The 18,545-nt window shown below is 33.9% G+C and overlaps 3 protein-coding genes across 4 annotated transcripts; 1 reads left to right on the forward strand and 2 right to left on the reverse strand.

Annotated features, from left to right (window-relative positions):
- Positions 1 to 7,543: 7,543 nt before the first annotated feature.
- Positions 7,544 to 8,627, reverse strand: LOC114167010 (cilia- and flagella-associated protein 251-like). Its single transcript, XM_028051904.1, has one exon. The coding sequence runs from the start codon at positions 8,601 to 8,603 to the stop codon at positions 7,674 to 7,676; it is 930 nt and encodes a 309-aa protein (XP_027907705.1). The 5' UTR covers positions 8,604 to 8,627; the 3' UTR covers positions 7,544 to 7,673.
- Positions 8,628 to 8,729: 102 nt separating this feature from the next.
- LOC114167011 (disease resistance protein RLM3-like) lies at positions 8,730 to 11,375 on the forward strand. The gene is made up of 3 exons (XM_028051905.1): positions 8,730 to 9,272; positions 9,379 to 9,490; positions 11,086 to 11,375. Exons 1-3 carry the CDS (start codon positions 8,755 to 8,757, stop codon positions 11,134 to 11,136), a joined length of 681 nt encoding a protein of 226 aa, XP_027907706.1. The 5' UTR covers positions 8,730 to 8,754; the 3' UTR covers positions 11,137 to 11,375.
- Positions 10,286 to 14,142, reverse strand: LOC114167008 (TMV resistance protein N-like). 2 transcript variants are annotated; one of them, XM_028051903.1, is made up of 4 exons: positions 13,507 to 14,142; positions 12,255 to 13,404; positions 11,978 to 12,161; positions 10,286 to 10,766 (listed from the first exon to the last, which is right to left on the reverse strand). In XM_028051903.1, the coding sequence occupies exons 1-4, from the start codon at positions 14,091 to 14,093 to the stop codon at positions 10,750 to 10,752; spliced, it is 1,938 nt and encodes a 645-aa protein (XP_027907704.1). In that variant the 5' UTR covers positions 14,094 to 14,142; the 3' UTR covers positions 10,286 to 10,749. The 2 variants fall into 2 exon arrangements, with proteins under 2 accessions (XP_027907704.1, XP_027907703.1); XM_028051902.1 differs by lacking the exon at positions 10,286 to 10,766 and adding an exon at positions 11,542 to 11,847.
- Between the last annotated feature and the right edge of the window lie 4,403 nt (positions 14,143 to 18,545).

Raw genomic sequence — 18,545 nt, forward strand, 5'->3', positions numbered from 1 at the left:
CTGCACTAGCCTCCACAAATTTTAGGGTTTCCAAAATAACCTAAATCCCTCTTTTAAAATAGTAATAAAAATTCAAAACCACGTGTTGTTTAAAAAATCATCTGAGCTGAAAACGAGATCCTGACGTGGCCATCCGTGAGACAAGTGTCAATTAAAACTAACAACATTTAAAATTGAGGACGAATTCCATGAGATTCAAAACGTGGAGGACTAAAATAGAGCAAACGTTAGGTGGGGGACGAAAACAAAAAATTACCAATACTTTATGGATGAAAAACATAATTAACCCTTATTTTTTTGGCAAAATCTCAAGTGGATCTCCTTTTTTACTTTTTTTTTTTCAGTTAGGTTCCTATTTTAAAAAATTTATTGCAATTAGGTTAGGAATTTGGATTCTTTGTTGGTTTTTTGTCTGTTGTTTTTTCTACTGTGTTTTCATATTACATTTATTACCACTAATTTCAACGTTTTAAAATATATTAAAAAGATATTTAAAATACTAATACAATGTATTTTTAATGCCCAGAGGACAACATCAAAAAACCAATAGTGCACTAACAACGATAATTATGTGTCACGTGTCAGCTCGTGTTTTTTTTGTTTAATTAAAAAATACTACGTGTCAAGGTGACATTATGTTTCGATTTTAAAAAAATTGGGACCACATTGAGACAAAATAACAAATACAAGGACTACATTGAGAATTTTTACATCCAATAGTGACACGTGATACTGTCATTGTCACAATACACTGTCTCTGTCACATGGCACAATGTCAACTTAACACATGACAATTTTTTTTTTAAATTATAAGAAAATTATAAAAAATTACAAAAAAAAACACATGCTGACATGTATACATACTCTTAGTGCATTACTAACGGAGATGACCTAATTGTAACAAATCTTTCAAAATAAAGACCTAATTGAGATAAAAAAAGAAAATGAACCTATTTAAGATTTTGAACAAAAATGGGATCGATATTTAAAAATAAAATAAATTAATTGAAAAACTTCTTAAATTCTATGTGAATAATTGCGGCGTTTAAAATGTCATTCTAAAAGTTTAACGTGAAGGTCACAGAAAAAATAGTATGCACGTTGGGTTTAGGATAAGAAGAATATAAAAAGTAGATTTAATTAAATTTTAAGCTACTATTAATTTCGATATTTTCAATTGAATTTTTATTAATGTTTTTATTTATTAAATACTGAAACCTTTTTATGTTTTTTAAATTTGATTAAGCCTATAATGTTTACATTAATTCCTTTTTTTATTCTTAAAAAAGGGAAGGTTTTATGGTATTTTAATATTTTTTTATCATCATTAAAAGTAAACATATACAAAAAACAAGAACTATGTCTGGAATAGTAATGATAAACGACGAAGAAATAAACAATATTTCTCTTCAATTTAGTACAAATTGTGACCTATTTGGCCAAAAAATACATCTTAAAACCATGCGTGTAGAAAATTTAGTCCCTTCAAAACAAAGCATGATTATTGGTTTAGATTTTATTTTAGGCCATAATAGAACTATCACTATAAACAAGGATTATGTCATTATCAGTGATAAAACACAAATGTCACCCATAATTAGTGGAGACAGCTATACAAAACCATCCTCTGATGAATGTTCATGTACAAACACTAAATCCTCAGAAAAATGTGATTGTATGAAAGAAGATTTAGAATCCATAGATTACTGTCCAGATGACACTATGGACTCTTTTTCATCCATAAAAATATCTAAAACAATCACTTTTGATAATATCCAACAGATTCTGGATAGGTTAAATAAAACTAGCATAATAGGAGAAGATCCCACCAAATTTTGGGATCGTGATCCTGTTACTTGTAAACTAAACATAATCAACCCTGATTTAATTATAAAAACTAAAGATATACAGTTCAATAATTGGGAACAGCAAGAATGTCGAATGCATATTGACCACCTTCTGAAACTAAAAGTAATAGCTCCAAGTGAAAGTCCTCACAGGAGTCCTGCTTTCATAGTAAATAAATCTTCTGAACAAAAAAGAGGTAAATCTAGAATGGTTTACAATTATAAACGTTTAAACGATAATACAGTTGAAGATGGATATACAATTCCATCTAAAGAAATTCTTATAAATCGTATTCAAAATGCAAAATGGTTTTCAAAATTTGATCTCAAAAGTGGATTCCATCAAGTAAAAATGGAACCAGAATCTATAAAATGGACAGCCTTCTCCTGTTCTGAAGGATTATACGAATGGCATGTGATGCCTTTTGGTCTTAAAAATGCTCCTGCAATTTTTCAAAGAAAAATTGATAACATTTTCAATGACTTAAAAACTTTTACATGTGTCTATATAGACGATATACTAGTTTTTTTCCAAAACAAAAGAAGATCATTATCTCCACCTGAAACAAGTATTATACAAACTTGAAAAATATGGCTTAATTATATCAAAAGGAAAAATGGAAATTTGTAAAAATTTCATAGAATTCCTTGGAACAGAAATAGGTAATGGAACCATAAAACTCCAACCTCACATTTCTAAGAAAATTCAAGACTTTCCTGATAAAATGGAAGACATAAAAACCCTAAGATCTTTTTTAGGACTTTTAAATTATGCCAGGAGTTTTATCCCAGATTTGGGAAAATACACTGCCCCTTTATACAATAAAACTTCTCTAAAAGGAGAAAGAAAGTTTAATTCTGAAGATATAAAATTGGTTCAAAACATAAAACAAAAGGTAAATAAATTACCTACCCTACAATTACCATTAGATTCAGATTATTTAGTACTTGAATGCGATGGATGTGAATCAGGATGGGGAGCTATCCTAAAAAGGAAGAAAAATAAATATCTGTCAAAAGATAATGAACAAATATGCAGATATGCTTCTGGAAAATATACTGTGAAACCACAAGTTTATCAGACCAGCACTGATTATGAGGTCAATGCAATTATACACGCCTTAGAAGCATTTAAATTATTTTTGATAAATAAACCAGAAATAACCAAATAAATAATGACAAAAAACCTCATAGACGATTGTTACTTTTTAGAGATTACATAAATTCTGGAAAAATAATAAATTTTGAACATATCAAAGGATCTGACAATATGTTTGCTGATATCCTTTCCAGGTACATCATACAAAAGTGAGACTATACAATCATAATATATGAATATCTTGCGTTTTCAAATTCAAGATCCTGAAATCCCTCCTGGATTTCGGGCCAGAATACCAATACAATCACTAGGGATTGGTCCTGTCTGTAGTCCTAATCCTGTCATCAGAATAGCTAAACAAATAAAAAGGTTTAAAAGAAGGATATTTTACCTAAGGTTACGAAAAACAGAAATATGCCAACAAAATCCCTTCCAATATTATTCTACACTTATCTCCTACAAAGCTAACATCAGGGTTTTGGAGTATCAGCTACAAATGCTCAGACATTTTATTGCTTAACATATTTGCTTCTATATTGCAGGTACAAATATTCCAAAATGGAATTTATACAAAGCACAAAGAAAGGATCTTTAGGTCCTAAACAAGTCAAGTCCTCTTTTGTTGTGGAACAATACACAAAGTATGGCAAACAAGAATTGCCAATACTCACAAATACCTACCATTTTCCTGGTAGAGATAACACAAATGTCAAATTAAATGTTTTAATTGACAACATATGGAATATTCCAAAATACACAGTTCAAAATGAACACCAAGTCACTAAGGTGAAACAAAGCATCATTAGTGCACTATACAATTTCTGCAATGCAGATAACAAAGGAGTTCTGTTAACTTCACCAGCCTCTCCTTCTGGGAAAGGATTTACACATTATGCCCTAATTACAGGGCCAAATAAAGGAGTTTATACTTCTTTCAAAGACCTTTCTGAGGCAAAACAAGACCAATTCTGGTCTACTTACAAAGGCTTTAATTCTTTAGAAGAAGCCCAAATGGCTTTAAAGTTGGGAACTATTGATGAAGAAAAAATAAAAACAGGGTTGACATTTGAACCAAGAACCCAAACACATACCTATGCTGCCTCTTGTAGCCTCTCACCACAAATGAACCCAAACATTTTTCTTGCAAAATTCGAAGTCATACAAGAGTTCTTGTTTGAAGTTCATGCAGAAACACAAAATTACAATGGATTATTTGTAAAACCCCAAACTTATTTTGACACAAAAACACCATGCCAAGAGTCTTCGGACTATTGCAAAACAGTAACCACAAAATGCACGTGCCAAATAAAATTCATTTTTAGAAAGGCTCAAATTGATTTAAAAACTTTTAAAAATCAATTATATAGAGACATAGTCATATGTCCCTCACTATTATTAGAGGCAGGATGTCTCCAAACACTTCTTATCCCACCTACCGAAAAATTCAACTCTCTAACCCAGGAGATAAACTCGGTAGTAAATGAAATACAGGCAGAATATATGACTAATATCTGTTTACAAATCACCTCATCCCCAAAAAGCGCCACAACCCCTGATAGTGTAGCAACACATGTCATAAAACTATTCACAGAATCAAACCCAGAGGCCCATGTCCATCTAGAACACGGTCCCTTAAAAGGTTTATCACTCAACAAAGAAAAGCTATACCAGTACCAACTTTGGAAAGCTTATGTTGAAGGGTCAAATTGGAATTTCTCCAGAAAGGATAATACCGAATATATCCTTTTAAAAGAAACCATAAATACCAAAATATACTGGAAAAAGTTTATGGGAAACAAATTTCATCCTTTCCCTATAGAAGCCAGTCCAATACTGGTTAAAAGATTCGAAAAAGAAAGGATATATAGAGAAATTTATGAAGAAACAGGAAGCCACGGACAAGGAACTCCTGGATCTTCTTTCCCTTCTGACAATGAAGACTCAGACCAAATACTTTAGGAAGATTCCAAAGACATGATTTCTACGGTAGTCTCCAAAAGAGGACAGTAAAGTGTTCTTACCTGTGACACAGTAATTTTACTCATAACTGGGTAATAGACTGAAGGGTAAAAACACACAGCATCCAAATACAGACCACGTCACTAAATGACTTAGACTCTAGGTAACCGGTCACTTAAAAACCGGTTCAATAAGTTACAGGTTTCTTTTTAAAATGATTACTGAAGAGCTGTCTTCTTTGTCTAAATGCAGGTTATCAAGAAAATTATTTATGATATCGTCTGTTTCATCGTAAATATTTTCAATATTTGTGTTTGTAGAGGGATTCAAAGATCCTTGTCTATACATGGCTATAATTGCCTGATGATGATTCCATTCTTCATCAGTCATTTCATCATTTTCATCTTCTTCGTATTGTATTATATTCATCATGGAAATGTGTTCGTTATCAGGAATGGCTGAAGTGCTATGTCTATTTTCAGCTAACCTATCTTGTTCTAAGTCCAGTCATGGTATATTTGTGTAGTCTACAAAACTTAGACTAAGTCCTCTAGACCTGTTATGTAAAATAGCAGAAGAAGGGGTTATAATTGGATTATTTTCTTCTCTGGGTAAGTGTGTTTGCCATAAATGTCCTTCATTTCTTCTTGTGAAAGCTTGGGCTGGTAAGAATTGTGTACCATAAGAGCTAATGGCTTCTTCTAATGGTCTAGTGTTTATTCTATACATAGAAGAAATGTGGTTGCTTATTCTTCCTATGAAGGTTATGTCTAAATGTAGATTTTCACCAATCCAATTGGGTCCAAAACCTATCGTTTGTACTTCTAAGTTTATATGATTTATAAAATCTTGTAAAGTTAATGTGAAATTTGGAGCAAGATAAATAAGAGAAAAGGGTTGATTTAAATCTACTTCTAAAATCCCTATTACACTTTGTGAATCATTATTCTGAAATCTTGAATCGTGTAGAACTATCAAAGCTCTAGCTCCAATCATATGTCTGGCTAAGGATCTGACTCCAATGGTAATTAATCCCATGTGGACATATCTTCCTTATTGGTTTTGTAATTGTCTTCCTGTTTGTGGAGATATTAGAGGGATTATCTCATAGGTGTTGTCAGGGAGATGAAAATCTTCTATTCTCCTATATCGATAGAGGCTTGTTCGTTCCGAACTTAGCCACCCTATGTTGTATAATTGTCTAAGATTTAGAGAATCTATCCTTGAGTTAGATCCTATATCTGTACTTTGTTGTATATCTACTAAATCTTCTAATCTTCTAATGTTAGTAGTTCTTTGTCTGTTTAAGAATCTATCTAAGATTCCTGGATGTTGTATAAGATTTTGACTTCTAGTCTGACGTTCCCTTAGTCTTCTGGGGGTTCCAGAGAATCTTTGTGTGCTACTAGGTTCTGTTGTACTATTCATATTAATATTATCAGTTTGTGTTTGTGTAGAGGTATTGGTTTGTGTTATCATTACAAACTATTATCATTGTTTGAAGAGGGTGTTGCGTTGGTACTTGCAGCTTTTGAATCTTTTTTAGTTATAACTTTGATAAATTTCTGTGAATTTTTAAAAGTTGTTTTTATAGGTGTATGTGTCCCTAAAGATAGTTTTGATACTTGCTTTATAAGACCATCTATGTCTTTGGACAAGTTCGTCTCTTTAGTAGAATCAATCATATGATTCAATTTTCTAGAAACTTCTTCTAAAAGAGCTATTATAGTGTTATTTTGTCCTATAAGGACTGTGTGTACGGGGTCTACTTCTGAAGTAGGTTTTTTATAACCTACAGGAGGAGAGTTTGTAATTTTTTCAACAGCGGTTAGAGCTGATTTGTAGTCGGAGCCTAGGAATGGCTGTATGTTATCCATTAAAGAAAATTTTAAACAGAAAAATAAGAAAGCAGTGTAGTGGCAGCAAAACAATAGTAAGTAGGCAAAGCGGAAAAGCAGTAATAGGAGATAAGAGTCAGGAATCTACGGAATACACTGTAGAGTAATATTTATAAAAGAATATAAATAATCATAAGACTCAACAACTCTTTTTTTTTTAAACATATTAACAAGAAAATATATATGCAAAGAGTGTCGCAATATGCAAAGTATTCCTCAACCCTCAGAGGCAGATCAGATGGGACTTATGGCTCTATTGGCTCTTCTGGCCATAACCTGCCCGATCTACAAAGGGTATCCTAGCGAATACAAGCCACTTCAATCACATAAATATTCAAAAGGTATCCAAGGATTTCTCGCTCTGATACCAGGAAATAAGGAGGAAAATAAAAATGGAAAAGGGGAAATGTAAGCTTATGAGAATATAAATCTGGGAGAGCCGGTTAGATATTCTCTCATAAATTTACATCTTAAGGAAATAAGGAGGAAAATAAAAATGGAAAAGGGGAAATGTAAGCTTATGAGAATATAAATCTGGCAGAGCCGGTTTGATATTCTCTCATAAATTTACATCTTAGGATAACAAAAATAAAGACAGAAAGATAAAATTCTGTACATAAAATGTTTTTAAGCCTTTAAATGATTATTGCATCTTTTAATAAATATTACTCAAGGCATCCGTAGATGCCTAGAAAGAAACTACTCCATACAAACTTACTTCGATTCCAGAGGGAGGGGAGAGAGATCTGAAATTCCTCGTTTATTTATGATTGCAAGTATACAAGAGAGGAAAGGTGAGGAGAAACAAGCGGGACACAAGTAGAGAGAAGGCAGAGGTAGAGAGAGAAGGGTTAAGAGAGAGAGAGGGGTTCAGAGTTCTTGCGTTTCGGTCTCCGTAGTCACTTTCTCTTCTTCCTCCTCCGTTGACCCTTCTGAAGTTTCGGTCGTCACTGCTTCCGTTTCTGGCTCTCCGTCGTCGTTTTCCGGTTCTGAAGCTGTGAACGTTTCTGGGGTGGGTTCTGAAGCTGTGAACGTTTCTGGGGTGGAAGAAATTTCTGAGCTTTCGTTGTTTTCTCTCACTTCTATAGCCTCTTGGAGATTAACCTCTTTTCCTTCGGTTTTAAGGTTGTGGAGATCTGAATGAGCTTCAGAATGTGTTAAAGTTTCACCTTTTTCGATGGCATTTTCATTTGCTTCTTGGTCACTCTTTTCTTCCTCTTCTTTTACTTCATGAAACTCTCTGCTTTCTATGTTTCCTACGCTTTCAACTTCATAGCTTTCCTTCCCGGCTTCTTCTTCTTCTTCTTCACTGACCACCACCATAGTTTCTGTTTCTCTTTGGCAAATGGTATCTTCTATGGTTTCTCTTTCAACTTCTTCTTCTTCTTCTTCTTCTACTTCTACTTGTTGCTCATCCTCTTTCACTTTGATGGGTTGCTGTGTGTCATCATCTTCTACTTCTTGTTCATCTTCATCCACAATGTCTTCTTCATCATGTTCTTCCCCTTCTTTTTCTTCTTCTTGACATTTGGTTTTGTGAACAGGTGATTCCCAAAAACGGTTAGCCAGAGCTGCCATTTTGACTGGATCAGATCTGCATCTCATCAATAAAAGAGCATTTTTGGGAGGAATACATATGCTAACTCTTGCTTTCTCTTCTTCCTCTCCCACCACCTCATCATTCTTCTTCTCTTCTTCCTCTCCTACCACCAAATCAACATCAATGTCCTCAAACACATGCCTCCTCTGGCTGCGGCTCCTCTCACCTCTCTCTCTTCCATCCTCCATTTCTTCCTCCATCAAGTTATAATTCGTCGCGTAAATTTTGATACAAAATATTAATATAGTTTTTTAATCCTGAAATGTCTTATCAGATTCCATTAGCAACTCTTATTCTATCATCTTTTAGCATTTGTGCTTTAGGTTTGAAGAGTTGACTTCAATTCCTCAAATGGAGTTCTCTTCCTCATCATCATCTTCGTCTTCATCCTTCTTAAAATCAGAACCTCAGTTCATATACGATGTTTTCATCAACTTTTGGGGAGAAGACATTCGTAGAAAGTTTGTTTCCCATCTTCATTCGGCCCTTTCACAATCTCAAGTAAAAACACTGATTAACGAGGAGAATCTGCAGGAGGGAATGAAGCAGGAAGAACGCATGCGAGCAATTGCAGGCTCTAAGATCGCAATAATCGTTTTCTCCAAATCATACACTGAATCTACCTGCTGTCTTATTGAGCTTGAGAAAATCATTGAATGCCACCAAACTTTTGACCAGATTGTTCTGCCCGTATTTTACGAGATTGACCTATTGGATGTACGTCATCTGAAGGATGATTTTGGAAAAGCGTTGGAAGAAACTGCACACAAAAGCTATTCAGGAGAACAAACGGAACATGCGTTGTTGAGATGGAGTCGTGCACTCAACAAAGCTGCAGGTATCAATGGTCTGGATATCAGACATTTCATGTAAGCAAATGAATCCTTCATACTTTCTTTTTGTTTGAGAGTGAATGAAGCGTATGTTAAGGTTGTCATTCAATTTTTTTTCAATACATTACCATTCATCTTGAAGGCATGATGCTGAACTTGTGGAGGTAATTGTTAGTCGTGTTCAGACTAAGCTAGACTATGCAGAGTTGTCTATTACACGATTTCCTGTTGAGTTGGAGTCCCACGTGGAAAAGGTGATTGGATACATTGAAAATAATTCCACCAAAGTGTGTATGATAGGGATATGGGGAATGGGAGGATCGGGTAAAACTACCTTAGCCAAAGCCATCTATAATCGAATTCATCGTCTATTCATTGGTAAGAGTTTTGTTGAAAATATTAGAGAAGTTTGGGATCCAGTAATTAAAAGAAATGTTGATTTGCAAGAATACATTCTTTATGATGTCCTAAAATTGAAGTTCGGGTTGAAAAACACTTGGAGGGACTTCGAGAAACAACTTTCTCGAAGAAAGTTGCTCATTGTGCTTGATGATGTGAACGAGTTAGGCCAACTACAAAACCTATGCGAGAGTCGTGAATGGTTCGGTCAAGGAACTGTGATAATCATTACAACCAGAGATGTTCAAGTGCTGAACGAACTCAAAGTTAATTATTTTTATAAAATGGATGCTATAAACGAAATTGAGTCACTTTAGCTTTTTAGTCAGCCTGGCTTTAGAGAACCAAAACCATGAAAATCTACCCAGGAATTGTCCCTGAAACTGCATTCAACTAGGAGAGATTGCTTCAAAGCTCATGCTTTCAAGGATTTCTTAATGAAATATTATATGCTAAATGGTAAAAGAATTGACAAAAGCAACAACCAGAAAGTAAATACAATAAACAGCTCAAATAAAACCAAGGAAGCACAATGCGAAGATCAAGAAACATGAATTTCCTAACTGTAAGCTAAACTCGGAGAAATACGACGAGAGTATGAGACACTGAAGGAGATAATGATTAATTCTATAACTCAAGGGATGCTGGTATTCTCAAAGAGGATAAATGACTTACCAGAAGTCATTACAAGTTTTTTATAATTCTAATGAAGGAATTATTCTTTGGCACGAGCTCCTTTTCTAAGTCACTTGATTCACCAAATATCAGATACACAACTGTTTTCTTGACTATCAATCCATGACCAAACATCAAGAAAATCTCCACCTTGTCTCCTGATCCTAAATTTGGTATTATACCATGCCAATCTATATCGTTAAAGAAAATTAACGTGCCATGGTTGTGTATATGCAATGTGCACTTTGTATAATTAACAATTAACACACTTCTAAGAAATTCAGTAGCCACAATTTCAGGGATTGATAAATAAACGACACATAAAGCCATTCCCTTCAGGACACGATTCTGAGGCACAATAAAAGAAACAGAATGTTCGTCACCCATGTGGGCCAACCAATAAGGATCATTGTCACCCGGGAGAGAAGCATAACATGACTCACTGCTGGCAAATACCTGTATCATGAGATAAAACATGTTTAAAACAAATCTGGTTAATAATTTTGTTGAGTAAGGTTCTGTTTTTATCTCTCTTATTTCAACGATAATTGGGAATAAACCAATCATGAATCTAGCAAAGCAAGAAAGTGGAAATCAATTTGCTAGTACTTAGTATAAGCATAATCACTTGGTTATTAAAATTATATAATTTTGGATGAACTTGTGTGCCTGGAGAAGCGCTGGGTGCTAAAAGTTTGGTATTGTAGTTTATACTACATAATTTGTAATTAGGATTGTTGTGTTCTGTTAATTTATAACTAAATTGATGGTGAAGGTAATGAACAAAGGAAAAGATAGAGAAGAGCCTGAGAAATGCTATTGCTGACAGCATTGAAGAAATCTTTGCATCTTCCAACACCAATCAAAGAAGACTTGAAGTGCTGCTTTGAAGTTCCTAATTTTGTACTATTTGTTCCATATTCAGTCATAATAGTTACTACTTGCTTAGATAGTTGAAACTCAGTGTCACATTGCACCAAAACACTTCGAAGATTTGCAAGGTTGCTAGGCTTTGGTGCAAAATCATCCCAACTATTATCTTCCATATCCATGCAAAACGAATGTTTATAAGATAGGGTATTCATTGTTGGTGACATCCAAGACCGAATGAAAGAAGGAAAAAGATTATGTGATAATCCCTCAAGTTCTCGTAAGGATATATATCCAATACCTTTTGAGCCAACAATTGAAAAAGGCACTTGTTTGAAAGCTGTATTTTCATCAATTAGAGTTATCAATGATTCCATTTTTGCACTATATCTTTTTCCAATAGATTAATTTTCGAACAACCAGAAAGAATGAGTTTTTTTAATGATTTCAACATAAATATCTCTCTAGGGAGATCGCTTAGACTTGTACAGTCTTTCAAATTTAGCAAAGTAAGATTGCACAGACATCCAATGGATTGGTGCACTTCATGCAATCTCGGGCAATCTTTGAGAATGAGTTGTTCAAGACTTGGTAGTCTTGAAAAGTCAAGGGCTTTTGTCAAGTATTTGGAGTGACTTAGATTAAGGACTTTTACCGATGCCAAAACCTTCAAGAAGACAGTTTTTTGATAAGATATATTAGAAAAGAAAATGATGAAATAAAATAGTTATAAGTGGAAATAAATACTATATTTATTTTCAGCTAAGTTTTAAACGAAAATGGCAAGTAATAAAAACCTGGGGTTCTTTCCAGATAAGTCGAAGAAGACTGTGTTTTAAAATCAATCACTATTGCTTCATGCAGATAAAAGTCGTTAGGTAGGTATTCTGAAGAAAACCCTTGCAAACTGATACATCTTAATTTCTTAGAGAGGTACTCAGAATGTCGAGCGAGTTTCAGCATTCTTGATGTGTCTCTTACCTATAAAGGATAAGGTTTGAAGAAATCTGTTAATGTCTGAATGACTTTTGTCCGCTGTTATAAAAAGAGGTAAGAAAAACAAATATATTGAACCTGAGAAAGCAAACCCTTCCAAAAAGATGTTTCAAAACCGTAGATTAAGAATGTTCTTACAGTAGTTTTTGGCATTGCATGTTTCATACCCTCATCAAACCACCGCCTACTGTTTTCAGGTTCCTTTTTTGAAATTTCACGAATAATTTCTCTTCCCATATCTCCTAGTAAAGGATGCATTCCAAATTTATTGTTCTTTTTTACTTTTATGAGGCTACGTTCTATGAGAACTCTTATTCCACAATCAGCGTCTATTCCACCGCCATTTAGGATCTTCGTTACATAAGCTCTGCCTTTACCAACAAAGAAACAACATATATCAAGAAATAAATCTTTTTCCATTTGATTATGTAAACCGTTGAAGCTTATTTTCAATTTCTGTAGAACTGCAAGCTGAGGAATTCTCACTAATTTGGACAATACTCCATGCCATTCTTTTTTCGTCCTTTCATATAAATAACTTCCAATGACTTCAAGGGCTAGAGGTAGTCCTTCACAATGAGTAACTAATGCTTTGGCAAGGTCACAGTATTCTTCTTTGGGTTTTGCTTCTTTAAATGCGTGCCAACTAAGAAGCTCGAGGGACTCGTTCGCGTTCATTGGATTTATCCTAAAAACAGCATCAACTTGACGTGTCCTTAATACGCTTTCATGTGTTGATGTAATTATTATAACACTTCCTTTGCCTGACCATCCACGACATTCCCATAGGTCGGATAATGCACCATACTCATACTCATTCACATTGTCAAGTACAATGAGTACCCTCTTACCATAAAGTCTTCCCCAAATCATACTTCTTCCCATCTCAACGCTATGTATCTCCACCTTTGTTTTCAGGAGATCTGAAAGAAGTTTTTCCGGTAAATAAACATGACCTTTTGTTCGACTAACTTCTGCATTATCTTCAATGAAACTTTTCTCCACGAATCTATCATGAATTTGATTGTAAACGGCTTTGGCTACGGTGGTTTTACCAGATCCTTCCATTCCATATATCCCTATCATACAAACTCCGGTGGATTTATTTTCGATAGTGCGAATCACATCTTCCACGTAGGATTGTAATCCAACTGGAAATTCAGTAGCAGACAAGAGTGGTAAATTAAGAACGCCCTTAACAATTGTGTCCACTAGTTCAGCATCACTCCTTTAAGTTCAATAACAATTATGGAAAGAGTCATGTATTATCAAAATTAAAACACAAGCTTATAATATGCTTACAGAGTGAGTGAGTGAGTGAGTGATTTACCTGTAATTGCTCTCATCCCATCCATAGAAATGTGCAGCTTTGGTAAGTGCGTGGCTCCACCTGGACATGCCATGCTCCAGTTGTTGTTCCGAGAATGTTTGGTGTGCAGTTGCTTCGAAGGCTTTTCCAAAATCACCGTTCTGAAGGCGCACATCAGATGGCTGACTTTCGTAATACACGGGCAGAACAGGTCGGCAATAAGTTTGGTGCCATTGAATGATTTGTTGAAGTTGATGAAGACACCAAGCAGATTCAGAATAGGTTTCGGTGAAAACAACAATTGCTACTCTGCACAGATTCAGATTATGTTCTTCGATGTGCATTGGGTTCACTGCATTCTGGTGAAGAAGGAAAGTGGAGAACCCAACAGCAGAGAGGGCAGAATCGAGATGGGAAACAAATTTTCTGCGGATGTCTTCTCCGGTGAAGTGGATGAGCACATCGTACGTCTTTGGGAGTTCGGAAGTTGAAGAGGCGAAATCCATGGAAGGAATTGGAAGAGATGATCTGGGTACAGACACAAAAGCATTCAAAGTAGCCGAAGCTTTAATATTTGTTTTATAGTAGTGGAAGCGCGTTAATACCATTACAGAACCCTTCTTACTTTAGTCATCTAAGAAGTTATAGACCAAGATTCACTTTGAACCACTGAAATGAAAAAAAGATTAAAATAATAAATATGAAAACTTCTATAAAAAAACGCAAAGTAAATGTAATCTTTCTTTTATTTGAAATGCAAAACTATATGATACACATACTTGTAACATTATTTCAATACATTGTTGTAATTATTAAACAAACATTTTATTTTTTATCATTTATATTTATTTTTAGTTCTAGCTTGTTAGTCTATATCTCATTTGAACAATATAATCAATTCTTGATTTACTAATTTAATTTAATCAGGTCCTAGTTTACTAATGCAATCATACTTTTAGCGGTAAAAAATTACTTAGCTTTAAGTTTGATTGATAAAAAATGGTGTGACAAGAATTAAGACTTTGTCTGATTCTGCTCAAGCATTATATGAGTGACAGTTTATTGCTTGATATTTCATTTTCTTTGTTGGTCATAGTTTAAAATATAGCTTTTACATTTTGGATTATGACATTGATGGCTTTTTTTTTTATCTCGTTTACTTAAAAGCTATCTTAGATATTTCATACTAAAAAGAAATTTAGTACTAATATATCTCTACTAAATTAATTAGAAAATTATGTTTAAGAAAAAAACTAAAAAAGTATTTTATTATTAATATAATTCTATTAAATTAATTATAAATTTATGTTTGAGAATAAAATTTAATTTAATTATTATTAGTGTCTTCTAATTTTTATTGGTATTAAAAATGATAATTATAATAAGTTAGAACTTTTTCTTAGAAAATTATAATTTTGTTTAAAAAAAAATAATGATTAGTTATCTTTATTCTCTTATAATACTCTGGATTTTATTTTATTTTTTTATTTTTATGTCACTTCTCTTACCTCCTTATTTCCTTCTCTTCTAAGTATCATTTTCTTAGGGTTTTAGCATATTATATTCCTTGAATCTCATATTGTTTGTGTGTACCAATTTTTTCATCCTCATTTCTGATTAGTATGTTTTTTCTTTCTATTTATGTTACGCTAGATGTTATTCTGTTTTGGATTTGTATTAGAATTAGAAATGTGTTTCTTTTGCCCAATTATGTATTTCGGTACTTTTCGATTTTCGAGTTTTGAGAGTTTTTTTTTCTACATATATTTTGACGAGGAACTCATTTTTTTCTACAAAACTATTAATTAGATTAGAGTTTAGTGTTTTGGTGGATAAGATTAATTTGAACATAATTCAAAGCTGGGTTTTCTGTTGAAGATGATTCAAGTTTAAGGAAAAAAAGACTTACTATTGAGTTGAAGAAAAATATTTTTTTAATTATTTTTAATAATGATTAATCTTAAAATAAACTCTGCAGGTTTGTGAAAAAGTTGAAACTTGAGAAAAAGAGAAAGAGAAAGAGACTTGACACTTCAAGATAAGTCTACTATCGAGTTGATTTCTTAACGAGCAGAACCAAGTTTTATTGTTTTATCTCATTCATTGATGAAGCTATTGAACAATTAAAATATCTTCTTTCATTTTTTTGAAAGGTATGGAGAAAATAGATTTGAAGATGCATTCATTTCTATCAAGGAAATTTCTTTTGAAATGAATATAGAACCTAAATTTCGTGAAAAACGTATTTAATGAAAATGTTAAGAATGAAATTGTAAAATCTCTTCAAGAATAATTTAGAATTGACTACTTTTTGTATATTGTAGATAAAACAATTACCATGCTTCATAGTAGATTGGAACAATTTAAAATATATGAAGCTAGTTTTGGGTTTTTATTTAGTATTAAAAAATCAAAGTCTCTAGATTGTACATTTTTGAAAGAAAAATGTTTAAATCTTGAAAAATCTTTAAAACATTATAATTTTTATTAGATATTGATGAATTTTTTATTTTCATAATTAAATATCTTAAGGAAAATTATAGGTTTGAAAAATGATAAACTAATTTACATTCTTAATTATATAAAAAATATATATTCTTTTCCAAATGCATATAAAACTTATCCAATAATGTTAACAATTTTAGTGTGAATTTTTCTAATAAATAAGGAGTTTCTAAAAGTTAAAGATAATAAAAATATATTTAAGACCATCAATGTCTCAAGAAATATTAAATGGATTAACTTTAAGATCTATTCAAAAAGAAATATTAAACAAAATTAATTATGACAATTTAATAAATAATTTTGTATAAACATAAAGCTCAAAAAATAAATTCTAAATAAAATATTTTATTTTTAAATTTGTTTTAAATTTCATAAACTCTTAATTTGTCTTTGTGCAACGTCCCATTTAATCAACAAACATAATTAACGGAAACGTCGTACAAGATAACATAATAGCGTAGTCCTGGTGTTTTAAATTAACTCCTTAAGACTCAAGGCATACCACGGTGTCATAGGAAAACAAGTTATAAAGTTTAAGAGGAACATAAAGAAATCAAAAGCCAACTGATACATGGGCCATAACCCTAAAGAAAAACCCAACAAGAAAACATCAAGCCCAGCCCGAGTGGACTATGCAGCGGAATCCTCTCTCCCTTGTTGGCCACGAGTACCTCTCGCATCTGCTCCCATCAATAATTTGATGATCATCGCAAAAGTAGAAGGATAACATACAAGACATTCAAACAAGAAAGGGTAAGCTAGAGCCAAGAAGATTTCATCAATACAATCAAATATATTTTCACAGTTTGATATACATATATCAACCAAGCATGTTATGACTTCTCAAACAATACACTAACTCGACTCGACTCATTCGGATACATATAACCTGGTCGGATTCAGCGGATGCTTACACTTGTGGTGGATACCTCTGCTCACCCCCGAGCTATGTGTTACAAGTGTTACAATGAATCAATTTCCCTCACACACAAGGTTAGCCTTTAATGAATTTCAGGCCTCCTGCTACTCTCACCACAAGAGTCAGTCTGCTCTAAGTGAGACTAACTGACTCCTTAGAGCGTTAGGATGCAATCCTTACCTTGAATCCTTACCAAGTTATATAGATGGGGCACCACCATTGACACCCACTAACAGGGGCCATGGAATTACGTCCCGACCACTAAAGCACGACCCCGAAATCTCACCTAGAGATTTCAAGGAATTACGCACTGACCACAAACCAAACATATTCAAACAACCAATTAATAATTATCACGCATATATACATACATCACTAGTGCAGAATTGCGTTTTTACCTCGCCTTATAGGCCTCGGTTGGCGAGGAACCGAAGCATATAACGGTGCGATGGCAATTTTGAAATTAAAGGCAACTTTTATGCCTCGGTTCACACAAAACCCGAGGCCAAAAGCAGTTATTGGCCTCGGTTCAAAAAAAACCGGTGCCAAAAGCAGTTATAGGCCTCGGTTAAGGAGGCCCAAAGCCAAAAACGTTGCCAGAAATTTCAAAAATGTCATTGACGTTGGGACCTATAGGCTTCGGTTGTGGAAAAGTCGGTGCCAAAGGTGTTTTAGGCCTTGGGTGTTAGGGAAGCGGGGCCAAATAGGGGTTATATGCCTCGGTTCTAAATTGAATCGAGGCCATATGGTTTAATTAGGGCTCAAAAACAGAACCCCTTTCTTCCTCGCGTGCGCCAGCTGCTCCTTCATTTCTCTCTACAAATTCCGGCCACTCCAACAACGCGAGCTCCGTGCTGCCACTGCCACCGTTGCGCTGCCGTCGTCGCTGTCTCCTACCACTACGCGAGACCACCACGCAAGCCCCCTGCCACCGCCGTCTCGTCTCGCGTCTGGCCACCACCACGCGAGCCCCCTGCCGCCGTCTCGTCTCGCATCCGGCCACGCTGCTCTGGTCAGTCGTCCCTCTCTCTGTCTCTCTGCAAGTGTTCCAGCGTCCCTCCACCACCACGCGAACATCTTCGTTCTTTTGCCGCAATTGTCGCGTCGCGGTTTCTTTAAGGTAAATTTCCAACGCGTTTTTGTTTGGTTTTCGATTTTGTGTATGTTAATTTTAAATTTTAGTTATTGTGAGTGTTAATTTGGATTGAGATTGAAATTGTTTGGAGTGTTTTGATTAATTTTGTGAAAGGATTGAGTCCCAATTTAAAAGCATTGTGTCTTCAAATGTAGAGCATTAAGTCTGAATTTAAGAGAATTGTAAAAACACTATAATTAAATAGGTAATATATGATGTTAAGGAAATTGTTGTTTTTGCTTTTATTTGTTATGACTTTCTCTTGTGTTTTTTGTTATCTCTTGTAGCTTTCGAACGCGTTGAATTGCATCATCTTCCGCTGTCATCTGCTCTTTTTACGCTTACCCAGGTTCCTAATTCTAATATTTTCCTATGATGCCAATATGTTGTTTGCTTTATATAGTTTATTAATTATTTGTTAAAACATGTTGTTTGTTTTTCTTATATGTGAGTTAGCCTTAGTTTCCCGTTTGAGATTCAATACGTAAATTATGTATCGTC

Source organism: Vigna unguiculata, chromosome 10, assembly GCF_004118075.2.
Source record: "Vigna unguiculata cultivar IT97K-499-35 chromosome 10, ASM411807v1, whole genome shotgun sequence".
Classification (NCBI taxonomy): Eukaryota; Viridiplantae; Streptophyta; class Magnoliopsida; order Fabales; family Fabaceae; genus Vigna; species Vigna unguiculata.

Excerpts from the sequence above, each read along its gene's own strand:
- LOC114167010 (XM_028051904.1), bottom strand. The coding sequence starts at position 8,603 with ATGGAGGAAGAAATGGAGGATGGAAGAGAGAGAGGTGAGAGGAGCCGC.
- LOC114167011 (XM_028051905.1), top strand. The coding sequence starts at position 8,755 with ATGGAGTTCTCTTCCTCATCATCATCTTCGTCTTCATCCTTCTTAAAA. Across the intron at positions 9,273-9,378 it reads CTGGATATCAGACATTTCAT|GCATGATGCTGAACTTGTGG; the intron begins GTAAGCAAATGA and ends TTCATCTTGAAG. Across the intron at positions 9,491-11,085 it reads TGGAGTCCCACGTGGAAAAG|GTAATGAACAAAGGAAAAGA; the intron begins GTGATTGGATAC and ends TTGATGGTGAAG.
- LOC114167008 (XM_028051902.1), bottom strand. The coding sequence starts at position 14,093 with ATGGTATTAACGCGCTTCCACTACTATAAAACAAATATTAAAGCTTCG. Across the intron at positions 12,162-12,254 it reads GGAAGGGTTTGCTTTCTCAG|GTAAGAGACACATCAAGAAT; the intron begins GTTCAATATATT and ends TATCCTTTATAG. Across the intron at positions 11,848-11,977 it reads TTATCTGGAAAGAACCCCAG|GTTTTGGCATCGGTAAAAGT; the intron begins GTTTTTATTACT and ends GTCTTCTTGAAG.